At 41.5% G+C, this 15082-nt stretch overlaps 1 protein-coding gene across 2 annotated transcripts in view; it reads right to left on the reverse strand.

The window, feature by feature from the left end:
• Positions 1-15082, reverse strand: part of LOC140407870 (sarcoplasmic/endoplasmic reticulum calcium ATPase 2) — a 114791-nt gene that overhangs the window by 57573 nt on the left and 42136 nt on the right. For both annotated transcript variants that reach the window (XR_011939853.1, XM_072495097.1), the window contains exon 6: positions 1720-1800. Coding sequence is in view for 1 of the 2 variants with exons in the window: in XM_072495097.1 (XP_072351198.1) it covers positions 1720-1800 (81 nt within the window). In the remaining variant the exon portion in view is untranslated. The remainder of the gene's footprint in view (positions 1-1719; positions 1801-15082) is intronic.

The raw sequence follows: 15082 nt of genomic DNA on the forward strand, positions 1-15082 counted from the left end.
GGCCAAATGGGCTACTCCTGGCGCCCATTTCTCATGACTTTGTTTAGAGTGGGTGCAGAAAAAGATTTAAGAGAATGATTCCAGGGATAAAGGACTTCAATTACGTGGATAGACTGGAGAGGTTGGGTTATTCTCTTTAGTGAAAATAAGATTCAGAGGAGATTTGATAGAGGAGCTCAAAATATTGAGATGTTTAGACAAAGTAGATCAAGAGAAACTGCTCCAGTCTGTGGGATGATGCCCTAGGTAGGGTTAATTCCTCCTCCTCGTGTGCCAGGCTCAGCCTGATACAATTTAAGGTGGTCCACAGAGCGCACTTGACGGGGGCGAGGTTGAGTAGGTTCTTTGGGGTAGAGGGCAGATGTGGAAGGTGCTCAGGGAGCCCGGCGAACCATGTCCATATGTTTTGGTCATGCCCGGCACTGGAGGGGTTCTGGAGAGGAGTGGCGGGAGCAATATCTCAGGTGGTGAAAGTCCGGGTCAAGCCAAGCTGGGGGCTAGCAATATTTGGAGTAGTGGACGAACCGGGAGTGCAGGAGGCGAAAGAGGCCGGCATTCTGGCCTTTGCGTCCCTAGTAGCCCGGCGAAGGATCTTGCTAATGTGGAAGGAGGCGAAGCCCCCCCCAGCCTGGATAAATGATATGGCTGGGTTCATAAAGTTGGAGGATTAAGTTCGCCTTGAGGGGGTCTGCGCAGGGGTTCTACAGGCGGTGGCAACCGTTCCTAGACTATCTCGCGGAGCGTTAGAGAAAGGTCGGTCAGCAGCAGCAGCAACCTTGGGGGGAGGGGGAAAGGGGGGACTGTCTGGGAGGGTGGATGAGCAAGAGATAACATGAAGGGTTGGGGAAACTGGCACATACGGGTGAGGGCCAGTGTACAAAGCTGTGTAAATATATCATTTTGCCATGTATATAGCTTGCTCTGCGCGATTTCTCTTTTTTTTTTGTTACGAGGGGGGGTTATTGTTTGTAAGAGAGAAAAATTGCATTAAAAAACTTTAATACATTTTTAAAAAAAAAGAGAAACAGCTCCTTTTGGCAGAAGGATCGAGAACCAGAGGTCATAGATTTGAAGTAATTGAGAAAAGAACCAAAGGCAATCCAAGGAAAACATTTATTAAAGGCAACAAGTGGTTATGAATACACTGCCTGAAAAGGTACAAGACAAATTTAATTGTGGCTTTTAAAAGGGAATTGGACATGAACCAAGAGAAAGACATGTGTTGGGCCATGAGGAAAGGGATGGTGAGTGGAATTAGTTAAACCACTCCAGAGAATCAGCATGGGCATTATGGGCCAAATGGTCTCCCCATCTGTGTTGTAATCATTCTAGGATTCTATGAAATATGCTCCGTTGGTTCCGAGTCTTGGAAGAATATCGTGTATTTACTAATCCAGATACAACAACAGTTCAACATATGGATCCAACATCCATTTGGAACATTACACAGAACACAAGAAACTGGTAGGAGGTTCATTTCAAGTGCTGGTATTACTGGGTTTTTATATACAGAACTCTGTTAAGTGACAAACCCTTTCACTAGAACATAGACTGTTAGACAGTTAACTTTGTAAAAAGGTGAAAAAAATCAATACAAAATACTGTTAGCAAAGGAATTTACTGTCATCAATTGAATGCATGGACAAACGCTTTAAGGTAAGCATGCTTTCAATATGTTACCGATAAGAATGGCTTGATCTACTTGCTTCAACATGTTACCTGTAAGAATAGACTGATCTATGCGTAGGGTTGTTGATTTAATTGAAGTCAGTCTGATGTCAGCAGGAACCTTGTCACCAACTGCACAAAGACAAACAGGAGAAGATACTAAATTTCAGATCAGTGATCATTAGTCTTGCAATAATATCAAGAGCATTTCATTGCGCCATTCCTACCAGGACTTCAGGATAGAACTTAGACAGACACAGAGATAATACTGCATTGTTGGAATTCTCATTCTTCAAGCGAGATGTTAAATCAAAGCTTCATTTTTCAATGATGGTCAATGTTAAAGATCCCACAGCAATATTCAAAGGAAATCATACAAGTCCCCCATCAGCCACCATCTGCAAAGCAATCGGCTTAACTCAACATTGTCTACTGCAGTTTGTGACCTTGCTGTATACACAATGGCTACTGTGTGTTCTACATAACAGCTTACTACACTCGAGATGTTAAAGAAATGCAATAAGCCTTTATAATGCAAGTTTGTCTCTCAGAAGACGTAATGTTCTTCTACATGAACAATGTGCAACCATCAATCCACCCTACAAGAACAGAGGATGCTGATAAAACTCAGCAGGTCTGTAGGGAGCAGTATTAACATTGCGAACCCACTTGGCTCTTCATCAGAACTAAAGAGAAAGTACAAGAGAAGGAGAGAACGCGCCAGAAATTAAACTAACAGTGAGAAATTGCAAACGGATATAGTAACTTTAACAAACAACAGGTGGCTAGGGGTCAGGAGTTTGCATCAAGCCAATACATATACAAGTGTTTTTTTTAAATATAAAGTGGCTTAAGTTGTAGGAGAAAGGTCACAGACTAAAACTGTTGAAAGTCCCGAGGGCTGTCGCATGCCAAACACAAAGAAGAGATGCTGCTCCTCCCGTTTGCATTGGGCTTCACTGGAACATTGCAGCAAGCCAAAGTCAAACATGTGGGCATGAGCACTCCCTACAAATGCTCCCAGAACTGCTGAGTTTTTCCAATATCCTCTGGTCTTGTTTCAGATTCCTGCATCTGCAGTACTTTGCTTATTTTCATTAAAACAAGAATTTAAGTATGCAATTTTACTGATTTAACTTAATGATGGGACAGACAGGACAGTTAGAATTTCCACTGGAAGGAAAGTAAAAAGAAATAATACAGGGGGATGGGAACCTATGTAAGGAGTCAGAGAAAGAGGGAGCAAGGATAAAAACAAAAGATAGAAAAGGGAATACGAAAAGCCATGGCGGAGAAACCAAAATACAAACAGGGGAAAAGAGAAAAATATTGGGAGCAAGACAAACAATGTGAAAAGACAAATGTAAAGACTCTGTGCCTTAATGCACGGAGTATTTGCAATAAAGTGGATGAATTAATTGCGCAGATAGATATAAACAGGTACGATATAATTGGGATTACGGAGACATGGCTGCAGGGTGACCAGGGATGGGAACTGAATGTCCCAGTATTTAGGAAGGACAGGCGTAAAAGAAAAAGGTGGTGGTGTGGTACTGTTGGTTAAAGGGGAATTTAATACAATAGTGAGAAAGGATATTAGTTCTGACAATGTGGAGTTTGTATGGGTAGAGTTGAGAAATAGCAAGAGGCAAAAAACATTAGTGGGTGTCGTATATAGACCGCCAAATCAGGAAGTAGTTGATGCCAACACATTGAATGCATTCAAGAGGTGGCTAGATATAGTACTTGAGCAAATGGGATCAAAGGTTAAGGGGAGAAAGCAGGATTAGGCTACTGAGTTAGATGATCAGCCATGATCGTGATAAATGGCAGAGCAGGCTCGATGGGCCAAAAGGCCTCTTCCTGCTCCTATCTTCTATGTATCTATGTTATCAGCCCAGTCCAGTCAATGGAATTTGCCCTCCCAAGTTTCAAAATATATATTGGATAGGTCAGAACCTTCTTGGTGTTCCTTTGTAATGGGAATTTTTCCCAATTTAATCCACATGTACCCACCCACTCCCACTATATACAATTATATCAAGCACACTAAAAATGGTACAAAATATGTTCTAGTTCTGGGTTTACTGATGTTGCTAAACTAAAGAAAAGGTTTGTGCTTACAATATTATATGCGATCTACAAGCTATGGCGAAGTACGCCATGTGATTATCTTATCCTACCTAATGTCGTATCATGTAATTATTAGAACTCAAAGCAGAGGGTTTTTTTTAAAACAAAGTCCAATACAATTTAACATTTAATGCCCTGGGCAACTCTAAAAATATACAATGTAATATTCAGGTCTTGGTACCAGCAATTAAAAGCTTGTAATGCCGAGACATAACATACACACAGTCAAGGAACAGTTAACCATGGAAAGAGAGAGGAGACAGACGAAGAAATGCTTGGTGGAAACATGGTTTTGTTCAAGTTGGAGCCTTTTGTTTTAAAATAAAGCATGGGAGGCCAGCAACAAGGAAAAACATGGGCTGGGGTGGGGGAGAAAAATGGGATTAAACTGCTACACCATGTAACCAATAGCGGGGAAAGTCCTGATAGAGTTTCACTTTCCCATGTACCACTGTAACAAACTGACCCAGCAACATGGCTACCGGAGACTCAAATTATGGACTTGTATGAATACTTCCGGAGGCAGTGAAGTCCCAGAGAGCAAGTTAGCATGCCTGGGAGATGATGCATTTTATGTTACAAAGGACAAAGCAAATCAGCACACAAGAACAGGACAGGGAAATAATTCTATGCTAATACAAACCTGTCATTTTTCTACCGTTCTCTTGCTTTATTCGCTTTCTCTTTTACTTCCCTGTCATGTTTAATGGAAGGTATTGCTGCCAGAAACAGACATTAATTGCACACACCCTTGGAGTCTTCTAGCCGGCATGACACCTGCTCCAATATATTAACAGTGTGGTACATCTTTAACTGGGCTCCTGAGACACTGATCCAGAACCACTTCTCAAATACAACACCAAGCATGTTTACATTGACTGAACACCCTCCTCTGAAATCACTCTGGCGAAAATAATCGCAAGAGAGAAATTTGAAGCACCAAAGATTTTTTTTAATTTTTTAAATAAAATTGAATGATAAGGATCAATTTGAACAATCACACTTAGGCTTTATAACAATGGAAGATTGACATGGATACCTGCGCTGGACATACACCCAGAGGTGGCCAACAGGTGGGAATTTGGTCAACTGAAATTCACTCATCTAAAAATACTTTACTTTTTGCAGCTGTCAGAGCATGTTGCCAGAATAGAATCCAGCAAAAAGCATTTGGTTCCCTTGTAAACGTGAAATTCCATCAATAGTTTACATGCCTGCTCCCTCCGGATCAAACCAACCATGGATGGTGCACAAAATACGAAAACTTTTCCTCTTAATGAATTATTGTACATTTTGATGTTGGGTGACAAGCCTGGAACAAAGGTTCTCCAATGATAGAGTCAAAGGAATATAGTCTGTTCAATGCATCTTACGTGAAGGCACAACATTAAGGCACCATAATGTAAGATTACAGCTTAACATAACAAATGCCAGCATGGTGAGCCAGCTAAGTAGGTTTACAGAGGACAGCGTGGGAAGCAGTGATACCAGCAACAAAAACCAGATCTTCATTGCCATCAGTAAGAAGCAGACACAAGAGTTGATATTCTACAGTGCCATCAGCTGTTCAATGCCATGTCCAGCAATAATTTCACTCACTCGTGGTACTGAATGTAGTCACCCACCATTAAGTGCCTGTAAATCTAATTGTAATAGACCCATGAAAAGATACAGGGTTCCATGACATTAACTCAATTTCAATATGCAATTTTAATCCAAGCATACCAAGCAACAAACGCTGCTTTCTCTTGTCCTTCAAACTTTGGATCCAGAACAGTGCTAACTAAGGCACATTTTACTAGAGCAAAGTAGATTCGGACTTTAAACCACTAAAAGCTAGTGTTGGCATTCAACAGAAACGTCTTCACTCAAGAGAATGGCGAACCTGTCGCATTCTGTGCCACAGAAGGCTGTGGAGGCCAAGCCACAAAATATATTTAAGAAGGATTCAGACAGACTGCTAAATTCAAAAAAGACATTAAGAGGTATGGGGAGGGTGCAGACAGATGGTGTTGAGAGAGAGAATCATCCAACTCCAGCAAGAACAAAAGATGGAGTGAAATCCTTGGATACAGAAATAAGTATGCCATTAGAAATACCCAAAATATCATCTTCCTCTGACCTCCTCTACCACCCACCCACATACACCCCCACACACACACACTCACTGTACATTGCTTTGTTAAATAGCAGGACAAGGCCACCTGTGCAATTTTAATTTGGTCAAACAGAGAATGGATAATATTACTGAAGTAATTAAACTTTTAAACTACATCAGGGAGAGAGTTCAGTGAACATTCTAATGTCACACTAGAAGATTAGCACGATCAGCTGCTATATCTGCAATACAAAATGACATTTGTATTATGTCATAACCAATCCAAGCAGGCACAATCCACAAAGCAGCGTCCATTACAGACTACTATTATAGTGTTGGAATCACTGGATCATTTACAATTACTTTATAAACATGGGATTTGCAAAACCTAGATTCAAAAGTAAAATGTCTACCAATCAGCTCTACATCCTGCAAGGAATTTCCCCAATAAGGGCAGGTTTCTCATTAAGCATCATTCCACAGCAGTTTTCAGTCAAAATGTCAGCAATTTGATTTCTGAGGAGATTAGTAAATGAAAGCGCTACCAAGTGCAGCATAACTTTAACCATATGCAGATAATGCATCTTAATACAAAATACATTTCAATCTTTTCTCTTTGATGGCAATTACTAGATGAAAAGTAAGCTAAGCTTCGGTGTCCTTGAGCAGAGAACAAACAGTAATGCTCAGACAATGAGCAAGGCCAAAAATGGGAAAACTATTTGAATGTGCTCCCCTGATGTCGTGAGGAGCTTTAAATGCGGACACATGATAGCAGCTGGTTTCCAGCAAACCACAATTCCACAGGAGCAATGGGATAATACCTTGCTGCATAGTTGCACAAGTTATGGTGACAATTGCTCCAGAAGTATTTTCCAGCCTGCATCCTGCATACAGAAAGAGGCGAGTTAAATGTAGAAAAAGTAAGATGGTTACCAATTTTAATTAAAAATAAGTTTATCTTCACCTCACTTTGGATAATATAGATCATACATTATTTCCCTGTAATTTTTTTATCTGAATTACTGGGTGGGAATGCAATCTAACTCGACAGACAAGCAAAAGGTCCGTTGACTTCAGACTGGAATCCCTGGTACCAGAAAATCCCACCCAAGAGTGAGAGATAAAGACAGAGAGAAGGAAAAAGATGCACAATATGTAATTTACTCTCCATTTGTTGCAAAACGAGTTTGAAATTTGTGTACAGCATCAACCCAGTTTTGGATTTGATATAGGGTAAGCAGAATACTGCCTTCACCTTGTATCAAAATGGAATTCCAAAAGGAAATTAACCCGTACAAAAGGGTTAACTTTTCTGAGTTCGGTTTTGGTCTCCTTACCTGAGAAAGGATGTACTGGCGCTGGAGGGTGTGCAGAGAAGATTCACTAGGTTAATCCCAGAGTTGAGGGGGTTGGACTACGAGGAGAGGTTGAGTAGACTGGGACTGTACTCGTTGGAATTTAGAAGGATGGGGGGGGGGGGGGGGGGGGGGGGGGGGGATCTTATAGAAACATAAGATTATGAAGGGAATAGATAGGATAGATGCGGGCAGGTTGTTTCCACTGGCGGGTGAAAGCAGAACTAGGGGGCATAGCCTCAAAATAAGGGGAAGTAGATTTAGGACTGAGCTTAGAAGGAACTTCTTCACCCAAAGGGTTGTGAGTCTATGGAATTCCTTGCCCAGTGCAGCGGTTGAGGCTCCTTCATTAAATGTTTTTAAGATAAAGATAGATAGTTTTTTTGAAGAATAAAGGGATTAAAGGGTTATGGTGTTCGGGCGGGAAAGTGGAGCTGAGTCCATAAAAGATCAGCTATGATCTCATTGAATGGCGGAGCAGGTTCAAGGGGCCAGATGGTCTACTCCTGCTCCTAGTTCTTATGTTATGTTAGTTCTCGAAAGGGGTACATTTACAGGAATTTGTTCAGCACAGACAAAAATATTTGCAACTTAAAGCACGTCAGTCTAGATATCCAAGGACTGTACCAATGAGACCGTGCACCTGGAAAAAGCACCAACATGCGCCCTACAGTTGAAACAAGGAGTGGTTCTACGACACGGAATTGCTGGTCATAAAAGACTGCAAACATGCTGGTCAGTCTTCCATAAGTGGAGATAGTCATCTGCCTTAACAAAATTAGAACAGCAGCTGGTTTTATCTGAATTAATGGACCAGAACAATATCATCTGATGTGCACTTCCACCCCAATTCTGTCCAAGTCCCACATTAATATTTCCTCGTCAGTGGAAGTCTCCACTCACCATGACATTCCATGTAAATATGTCAATGGCAGTGTTACAGTGCAAAAGCTAGATTTGGAGCTCATATCTATAACACACTAAGTTGCAAAATCAAGTGTCTGAAGGTCATCCTCCACTATGAACAGGTTCTGTCTCCCAGTGACTTTACACTTGGATGTGTTGGTGAATGTTATAGATTCGAGAGCGAGGGGAAGAGTGGAGTGCGTGCGAGAGTGCACTGCTGCATGCGCCGCGTGAGAATGATTATTCCATATGCACAACTAGTCACCCATGTCCTTGATCGTTTACTGAATATTGTGTGCGCAGAATGGCCGCTCCATTTGCTCATAAAAGAGCCAAATTCTCACTACGCTGCTGCTTAGTCTGAAGCATATGAAAATTTTTCAACAAACTGCATAAGTACTATGCAAGTATAAGACTACAGGGTGACACAAGGGGTTAGAAAATGCCTACATCTCTGGACTCTGGTTCAGATGCAGTCCAGACTGGTGAAATGAAACTCTTTTCCATTCATCAAAAGTTTCCACGTGAAATTAATTTGCAATCTTGCACAAGTTTCCAATGAGTGTGGCCACTCAAAAAAAGGAAATGAAGTGGCACTCTTGCACAGAAAGACTGCAAAAATAATAGGTGCAATAAAATTGTGGGTGGGGGGCGGGGGGGAATACCCTTGCTGCCGTGAAAGAAAGCTTAAGCACCAATTTCTCCTCCCCCAAAATAATACTATTAAATGATTAATACTAATTATGAATTTAATAACTTGGGAATGTAATCAAGCACTCAGAACACTTATATTTTAATAAGTTGAATATACAATTTTAAAAAAAATTTAGAGTACCAAATTCTTTTTTTCCCCCAATTAAGGGGGAATTTAGTGTGGCCAATCCATCTAACCTGCACATCTTTTTGGGTTGTGAGAATAAGACCCACGCAGACACAGGGAGAATGTGCAAACTCCACACGGACGGTGACCCAGGTCCAGGATCGAATCCGGGTCCTCGACGGCATGAGGCAGCAGTGCTAGAAGTTGAATATACATAGTACCTTTCCCAAACTTAACATGCATCAACATGCTTCATAGACAATTGAGTACTTTTGATGTATAATCAGTATTGCAACGCATAAAGATGCACCTGCTAAGCTGCAAACAGTACGTTTCACAACCAGCAAATGAGAAAAGTAGCCAAACTTTCCTTTTTATTTGAAAACACATCGGTTAGTGTAAATATTGGAAAAGCTCTTCCGCCTTGGTTTGAATGTGCCTTGGGACCTTACTCCATTGGCTTGTTAGGGTAAATGGGGCCTGGGTTTAACAGGTTATCCAAAAGATGGCACCTCAGACAGTGCTACGCCAAAGTTATCAGCTTAGAATAGGCGCTAAAATACTTCAAGTGGTGCTTGAAAGAAAGAGCGCTGCCACTGAGCCAAGGCTGCCATTATTAAAGTAATTAAAATATAGTATATGCAGAGAGAGAAAGAGTCAAAAGTAAAATAAAGGTTGGACAGAACCATGGACTATTTTGTTGTCACAGTGAAATCCCAAATGATGCGGAAAAAGAACAGTTTGAGAAGAAAAAAGCCGGCCTTCTGAAGACCAGAGACCATTGAAGGTACTCAAAGAACTGAAAATCTGGATCCGTTTCAACCTTCGTTAGCTCAGGGTTGAATTTCTTGTAGAACAGAGAAATCTGACATCATACCCACACTTCAAATCTGACCTGGTCATTCTAGCCAAGTTTCTGGGTAGATTTAATTGCAATAAGTGAATTAATTGTCTCATACTAGCCGTTAGTATACTTTCTTAAAGCATTCAGAAGGTTTTAATTAGGCTTTCAACTCCTGGACTATCTTTTCTCCTTCCTCCACCCACTATTTTACCTGCACCTTACAGAGGAGCATCAGTTCAGTACATGGTTCTGATATACTGTGTGGATGAGATGACATTTTACAACAACAGGACAGCAGGTTTCCAAAATAGTTTCAATACAATTGTAGGCAACAAATACACAAGACCCACAATATTCATCTCACTCGAGAACAGTATTTAAATGCCAAACGGACATGTAAATCAAACACACACTAACTGTAAAGGGAGTTGAGAATTTGGTTGACACAAATCACCGAATTAACAGTCAGCAAGTGTTGACAAAAATCTTCATATTCAGCAAATGAAAATCCCATCATCAAAAAAATGTTACTCCCTTGATCACACAAAAACACGGGTGTTTGTAAAAGAAAGAGTGTGGTAGTACGCATTAGGGGTCATGTGGGACTGTGAAGCCGTGATGCTATTGGCTGACAGATCCCGGGTCCTGGTTGGCTGTTGATCCCTAGCTCCGCCCTGAAGGCGGAGTATAAGAACCCGGGCTTCTCCCCGCAGCTCCAGTCTGTTGCTGAACTGCGGGGAACAAGTCACGCTTAATAAAGCCTCATCGACTTCATCTCTATTCGTCTCTCTCGTAAGTCATTGTGCGCTACAAAGAGCCACCTGGTTAAGGGTTACCAGCAACACATTGTCAATTCAATGCAAATTTTCACCAGGAACATTTCATGGTCAGCAAAAGGTTTGCTGTTGGTAATTGGACGTTGGTCGATTCTGCTTGGTGGACGTTGGGTCGATTCTGCTTGGTGGTTATCTTAAACTTGTCGCATATAAAAGCTTTCACACGCCACTACTCATTGCGCAATGTTCCAGAACAGAATCACAGAAATTCAGCAATTGCAAAAGTCCATAATACATTTAAACTCAGAAAAGTTTACGCACAAAAAAGGTTAGATCACAAAAGCCCAATTTTCTCTAAAAGCTGGCCCATTTGGAATCATTACTGCACTTTGTTTCACAGAGGATGATCTGGAACACTGGACCTTTGCCTGACAATCATTGGGTGCCAACTATGCTATCTTTCTGATCAGCCCACTGTAGTGCACTGCTGGACAAAATCTCAACCTTCCGGTTTAAGAGGCCAATTTTGATTTAACTACAGGACTGGCACTGCATCTCCCATTTGTGATCTGGCTGAAAGATCTGGAACACGCACGCACGCACACACGATCAGGAGGCATCAATCTGCTAGCTGGCTTCTGTCAACCTTACTTTGGGTCCAGCACCTAGGAAAAAGGGCTGGCCAACCCGCAGTTCTTTTACTCTTTTGTTCCTGCTGCTGATTAAAGAATTCATCGTGGTGCATTAGTTCAAGAGTTTGGGGAGAAAGAGGGGCAGCAAATGTCTGCAAGGACAGTAGAGAAGGGCAAGAACAGTCCAGGAGCAAGAGTAACCAAACAAAGCCAGATGCATCCAATAAAAAGAAAAACAGTTTCAGGCATTGTGCTGAATTTTGATCATTTGGGTACCATTAAGCACATAATTGGCCCTGGGGCAAGATCGGAGACGAGATGTTTCCCAGTTGTAGGTTGGGAGATACAAATATTGTAAATTAAAGCATTTTATAAAGGCATGGAAACCCTCAAGGAGGAGCTGTGTCTCATCAGGCAATATTAATGACAAAGTGGGGGGGTTAATCTGGTGCAGTTCCTCTGTAAAGTGATTGTTGTCTGTCCACATTTTCAAATTACGTGATAGCTCACACTGCCAGACAAGCCTGAAAAACATGTATATGGGGATGTGGGGGCAGGGGCATTAAGTACAGATGTGCAGTCCTTACACCACTGATAAGTGTTAATGAACATAAACTTTTAAGAGATTAAGGCAGTGACTCTTCGATACAATCTCTTTTACTGCTCTCTTCAGCTTTAAATGATTGAGCAACTAAGAGTTACCCAACCACTAATCTTCCCTTCTTGAGCTGAACGTCCTTTAAATAGATTATGAAACGAAAACAAGAACTTGCAAACTACTGCTCTGTAACAGTCGTCTGTGACAAATTGCGACACACTGCACTAGCATGTAACTGGTGATCAAGGCTCTAATTAAATGCCTTTGCATTAAATTAAACCCACAGAGGCTGTCCTGGGATTTTTAGCTGAAATAGTGCCAGATTGGGAGGGGGCTGCAAATATATATATATATATAATATATATATATTTAAAATGGCACAACAATCAATTTGAACAAATCTCGAGGAAAATGGGGAAATGTAAACCCACATCCCTCTTCAATCCAAGAATGTGCAGTTCATTTAAAATGAAATATTATGCTTCAAACTTTTTTTTGATAGTTACAAATGGCTTCCAACCCATTCCAACAGAAATTGGTTCTATGTTTGAGGAAATATCCAAGGACTGGAATAGTCTTTGCTCACTCAATAATTCTCCAAAAGTAGTGATTCTAAACTGAAACTTTCAGCTCCAGTGTGAATGGCCTCCTCCATATCATCTTCAGATATGAACACTGTACAAGAAAATGTAGTCTCCTGCATCATTGTTGCAGTATTTTTGTATTTTAGTACCCTGACATTTTGTTTAGCACTCCCTGCGCTACAAATAAACCCCTGCCGAGGCATCAGATCTATTTGAAAGTACAAGTCAGGTATTCGGTGAATCCTAACAATGAAATTCCAACTCAGCTTCTTTCATCAAGGCAAAACTTAATCTATCTAATTGAACATACAAAAGCTGAAAGTTATGACTGTATTATACAGATTTACTTTTGTGGAGATTTTTAATCCCTTCACAATCCAATTTGTCAAGAATTCTTTTTTTTAAAAAACATGCTTTAATACAATCCCTTGCAGGAATTTGATCAATTTTGCTCATTGATTTGATCTTAATTTAACAAATGTCATATTATCTACATTGACGCAATAAATTGCTGCTATTTTTGTACGCTTTTCTGTCAGTCAATTACCAAGATAGCATATAGTTCGCAGTTACTTGCACTGACACACAAAAGGAACCCAACTAGCTAAATGCTTCCGGCGATGTCTCTGGTGACAAAGATATTCACCAGGGCACACAAAATGTCATTGGATGGCTGCCTGGAATCCCAGATCCAAAGATGCACCCTGCTGCTAGGTCCTACGCCATATCCCTACATGGACAAGCTGTCTACAGTCACTAAGACAAGGGATGTCACACCACACTAACACCTGCTTAAATAATGAAGCAACAAAGTGCTGTACATGTTTATTTTCACCTCTAGTCAGACCGCCGATCCACAATGGCACCGGCCAACATATCTATGCATAGCAAGGAAGAGTGAAGAAATATCTCAACTCTTATTTCTGTAGTTTAATATTTTTACATTTAGAATTTGAACATTCCTACAGTGTTGTGCTCTGGAATAAATTATTACTGCCATTCTGTACTACCACCATACATCAAGAGTAATGTTGTTCAGGCATCACATATACAACTATAGAACATGCAGAATGAGCACGTCATGCACAAGTATTTTTTTTTTTTAAATCCCAAACAGAAAGTAGATTTGTGCAGGGTTGAAGCTCATAACTTCTAAACAGGATTGACAAAGTTCAATTCTCACATTGAATTGGTTGAGAGAATAGCTTTAAACATATTGCCACTCAAACAAAGAGGGAGCAATCTTAGATTTTTGCAAACAAATTGATTAGTGTTGGTGGCTACTCCTGAATTTCCTCCACGGACATTATGGGCTGAGGTTTTGCCCCCATGCTCGGTTGGCAGGTGCGAAAATTCACTTGATCGGCGAGCTTGCAGGTTTCCTGGCATCATCTTCCTGGAAGCAGAATTTGGGAGGCAACCTGTCCACAAGTGGCAATCTCTCTCTCTCTTCTTCTTCTTTCCCCCCTCCCCCCCCGCCGCCCAAATTATGGATTAGGTGAGCTGCCTGGAGGACGACCTCCCAGGGGGTTAGCATTCCAGGCCGACTTGGAGACCCTCCACTTCTGCCTGACCACAGCTGCAGTACACGCCACTTCCGTAGAGTGTTCATGAGAACATAAGAACTAGGAGCAGGAGTAGGCCATCTGGCCCCTCGCGCCTGCTCCGCCATTCAATGAGATCATGGCTGATCTTTTGTGGACTCAGCTCCACTTTCCGGCCCGAACACCATAACCCTTAATCCCTTTTTAATATTTTAATTTGAAAGTTTAGAAATTTGGAGAGGCGGCTTTCCTCTCACCTGAAGTGCAGGCCCGTCGTTCCTTCAACTGGCCCTCCAGCTCAGACGGCCCATGCACATCATCCTAGATAATCCTAGAGCCCACTATCTAGCCACTAATTCAGGGAAAATCACAGCCCGGCAACTGTTTCCCCAAAAAGTGCATGACACCCATTTGTTCCTGACATCAGGGCCCGGCCCTAAAGCCAAAGGCTTGCACTATGCGTGGCAACCAGTCAAATTGGTCGCCAGTCTCTCACATACACCCGATGATGGTTCTATGTTGCCATCTGGTGCATCAAACTCTGCATGACAAGATGAAAGCAGGAGTCTTCAGCAGGAGAAATTCATAATGAATGACTGAAAAAGCAGGAAGGAATGAAAGACTTTGGCCAAGGCGATAAAGTTAAATACCTTGCCATTGGCAGGGTCACGATTAAAAATAATTACAATCGGCTTCAAAGAAATCGTTGCTGGATACGGATGCTTTGTTTTGGTATTACCCATGAACTGAGTTGAATGCCTTTCCGACAGCAAATGACAGCGGCTCGATTGTGGGAATGGGGTGTCTCTCATCGTGCATGGTCCAAAACAGAAGGTTTTACACTACACTCCATTTTTCTTTTGGGCAGTGGGTGGTGCTCTAACTGGATCAAAGAGATTCAAATAAGGAATAATGGGAAAGACAAGAGCAAAGCTATGTGGCAATAACAATCGAGAACCATGGGGAAAAGGAGCTGGAGAGGACTCAAAAATAGGGGACAATGGACATGGGTAGGTTAGAAGAGTGGGCCAAAATGTGGCAGAAGGAGTTTAACGTGGATAAGTGTGAAGTTGTGCATTTTTGGTCAAAAAACGGAAAGGCAACTTATTATCTAAATGGGG

This window comes from Scyliorhinus torazame, chromosome 1 (genome assembly GCF_047496885.1).
Source record: "Scyliorhinus torazame isolate Kashiwa2021f chromosome 1, sScyTor2.1, whole genome shotgun sequence".
Taxonomy (NCBI): domain Eukaryota; kingdom Metazoa; phylum Chordata; class Chondrichthyes; order Carcharhiniformes; family Scyliorhinidae; genus Scyliorhinus; species Scyliorhinus torazame.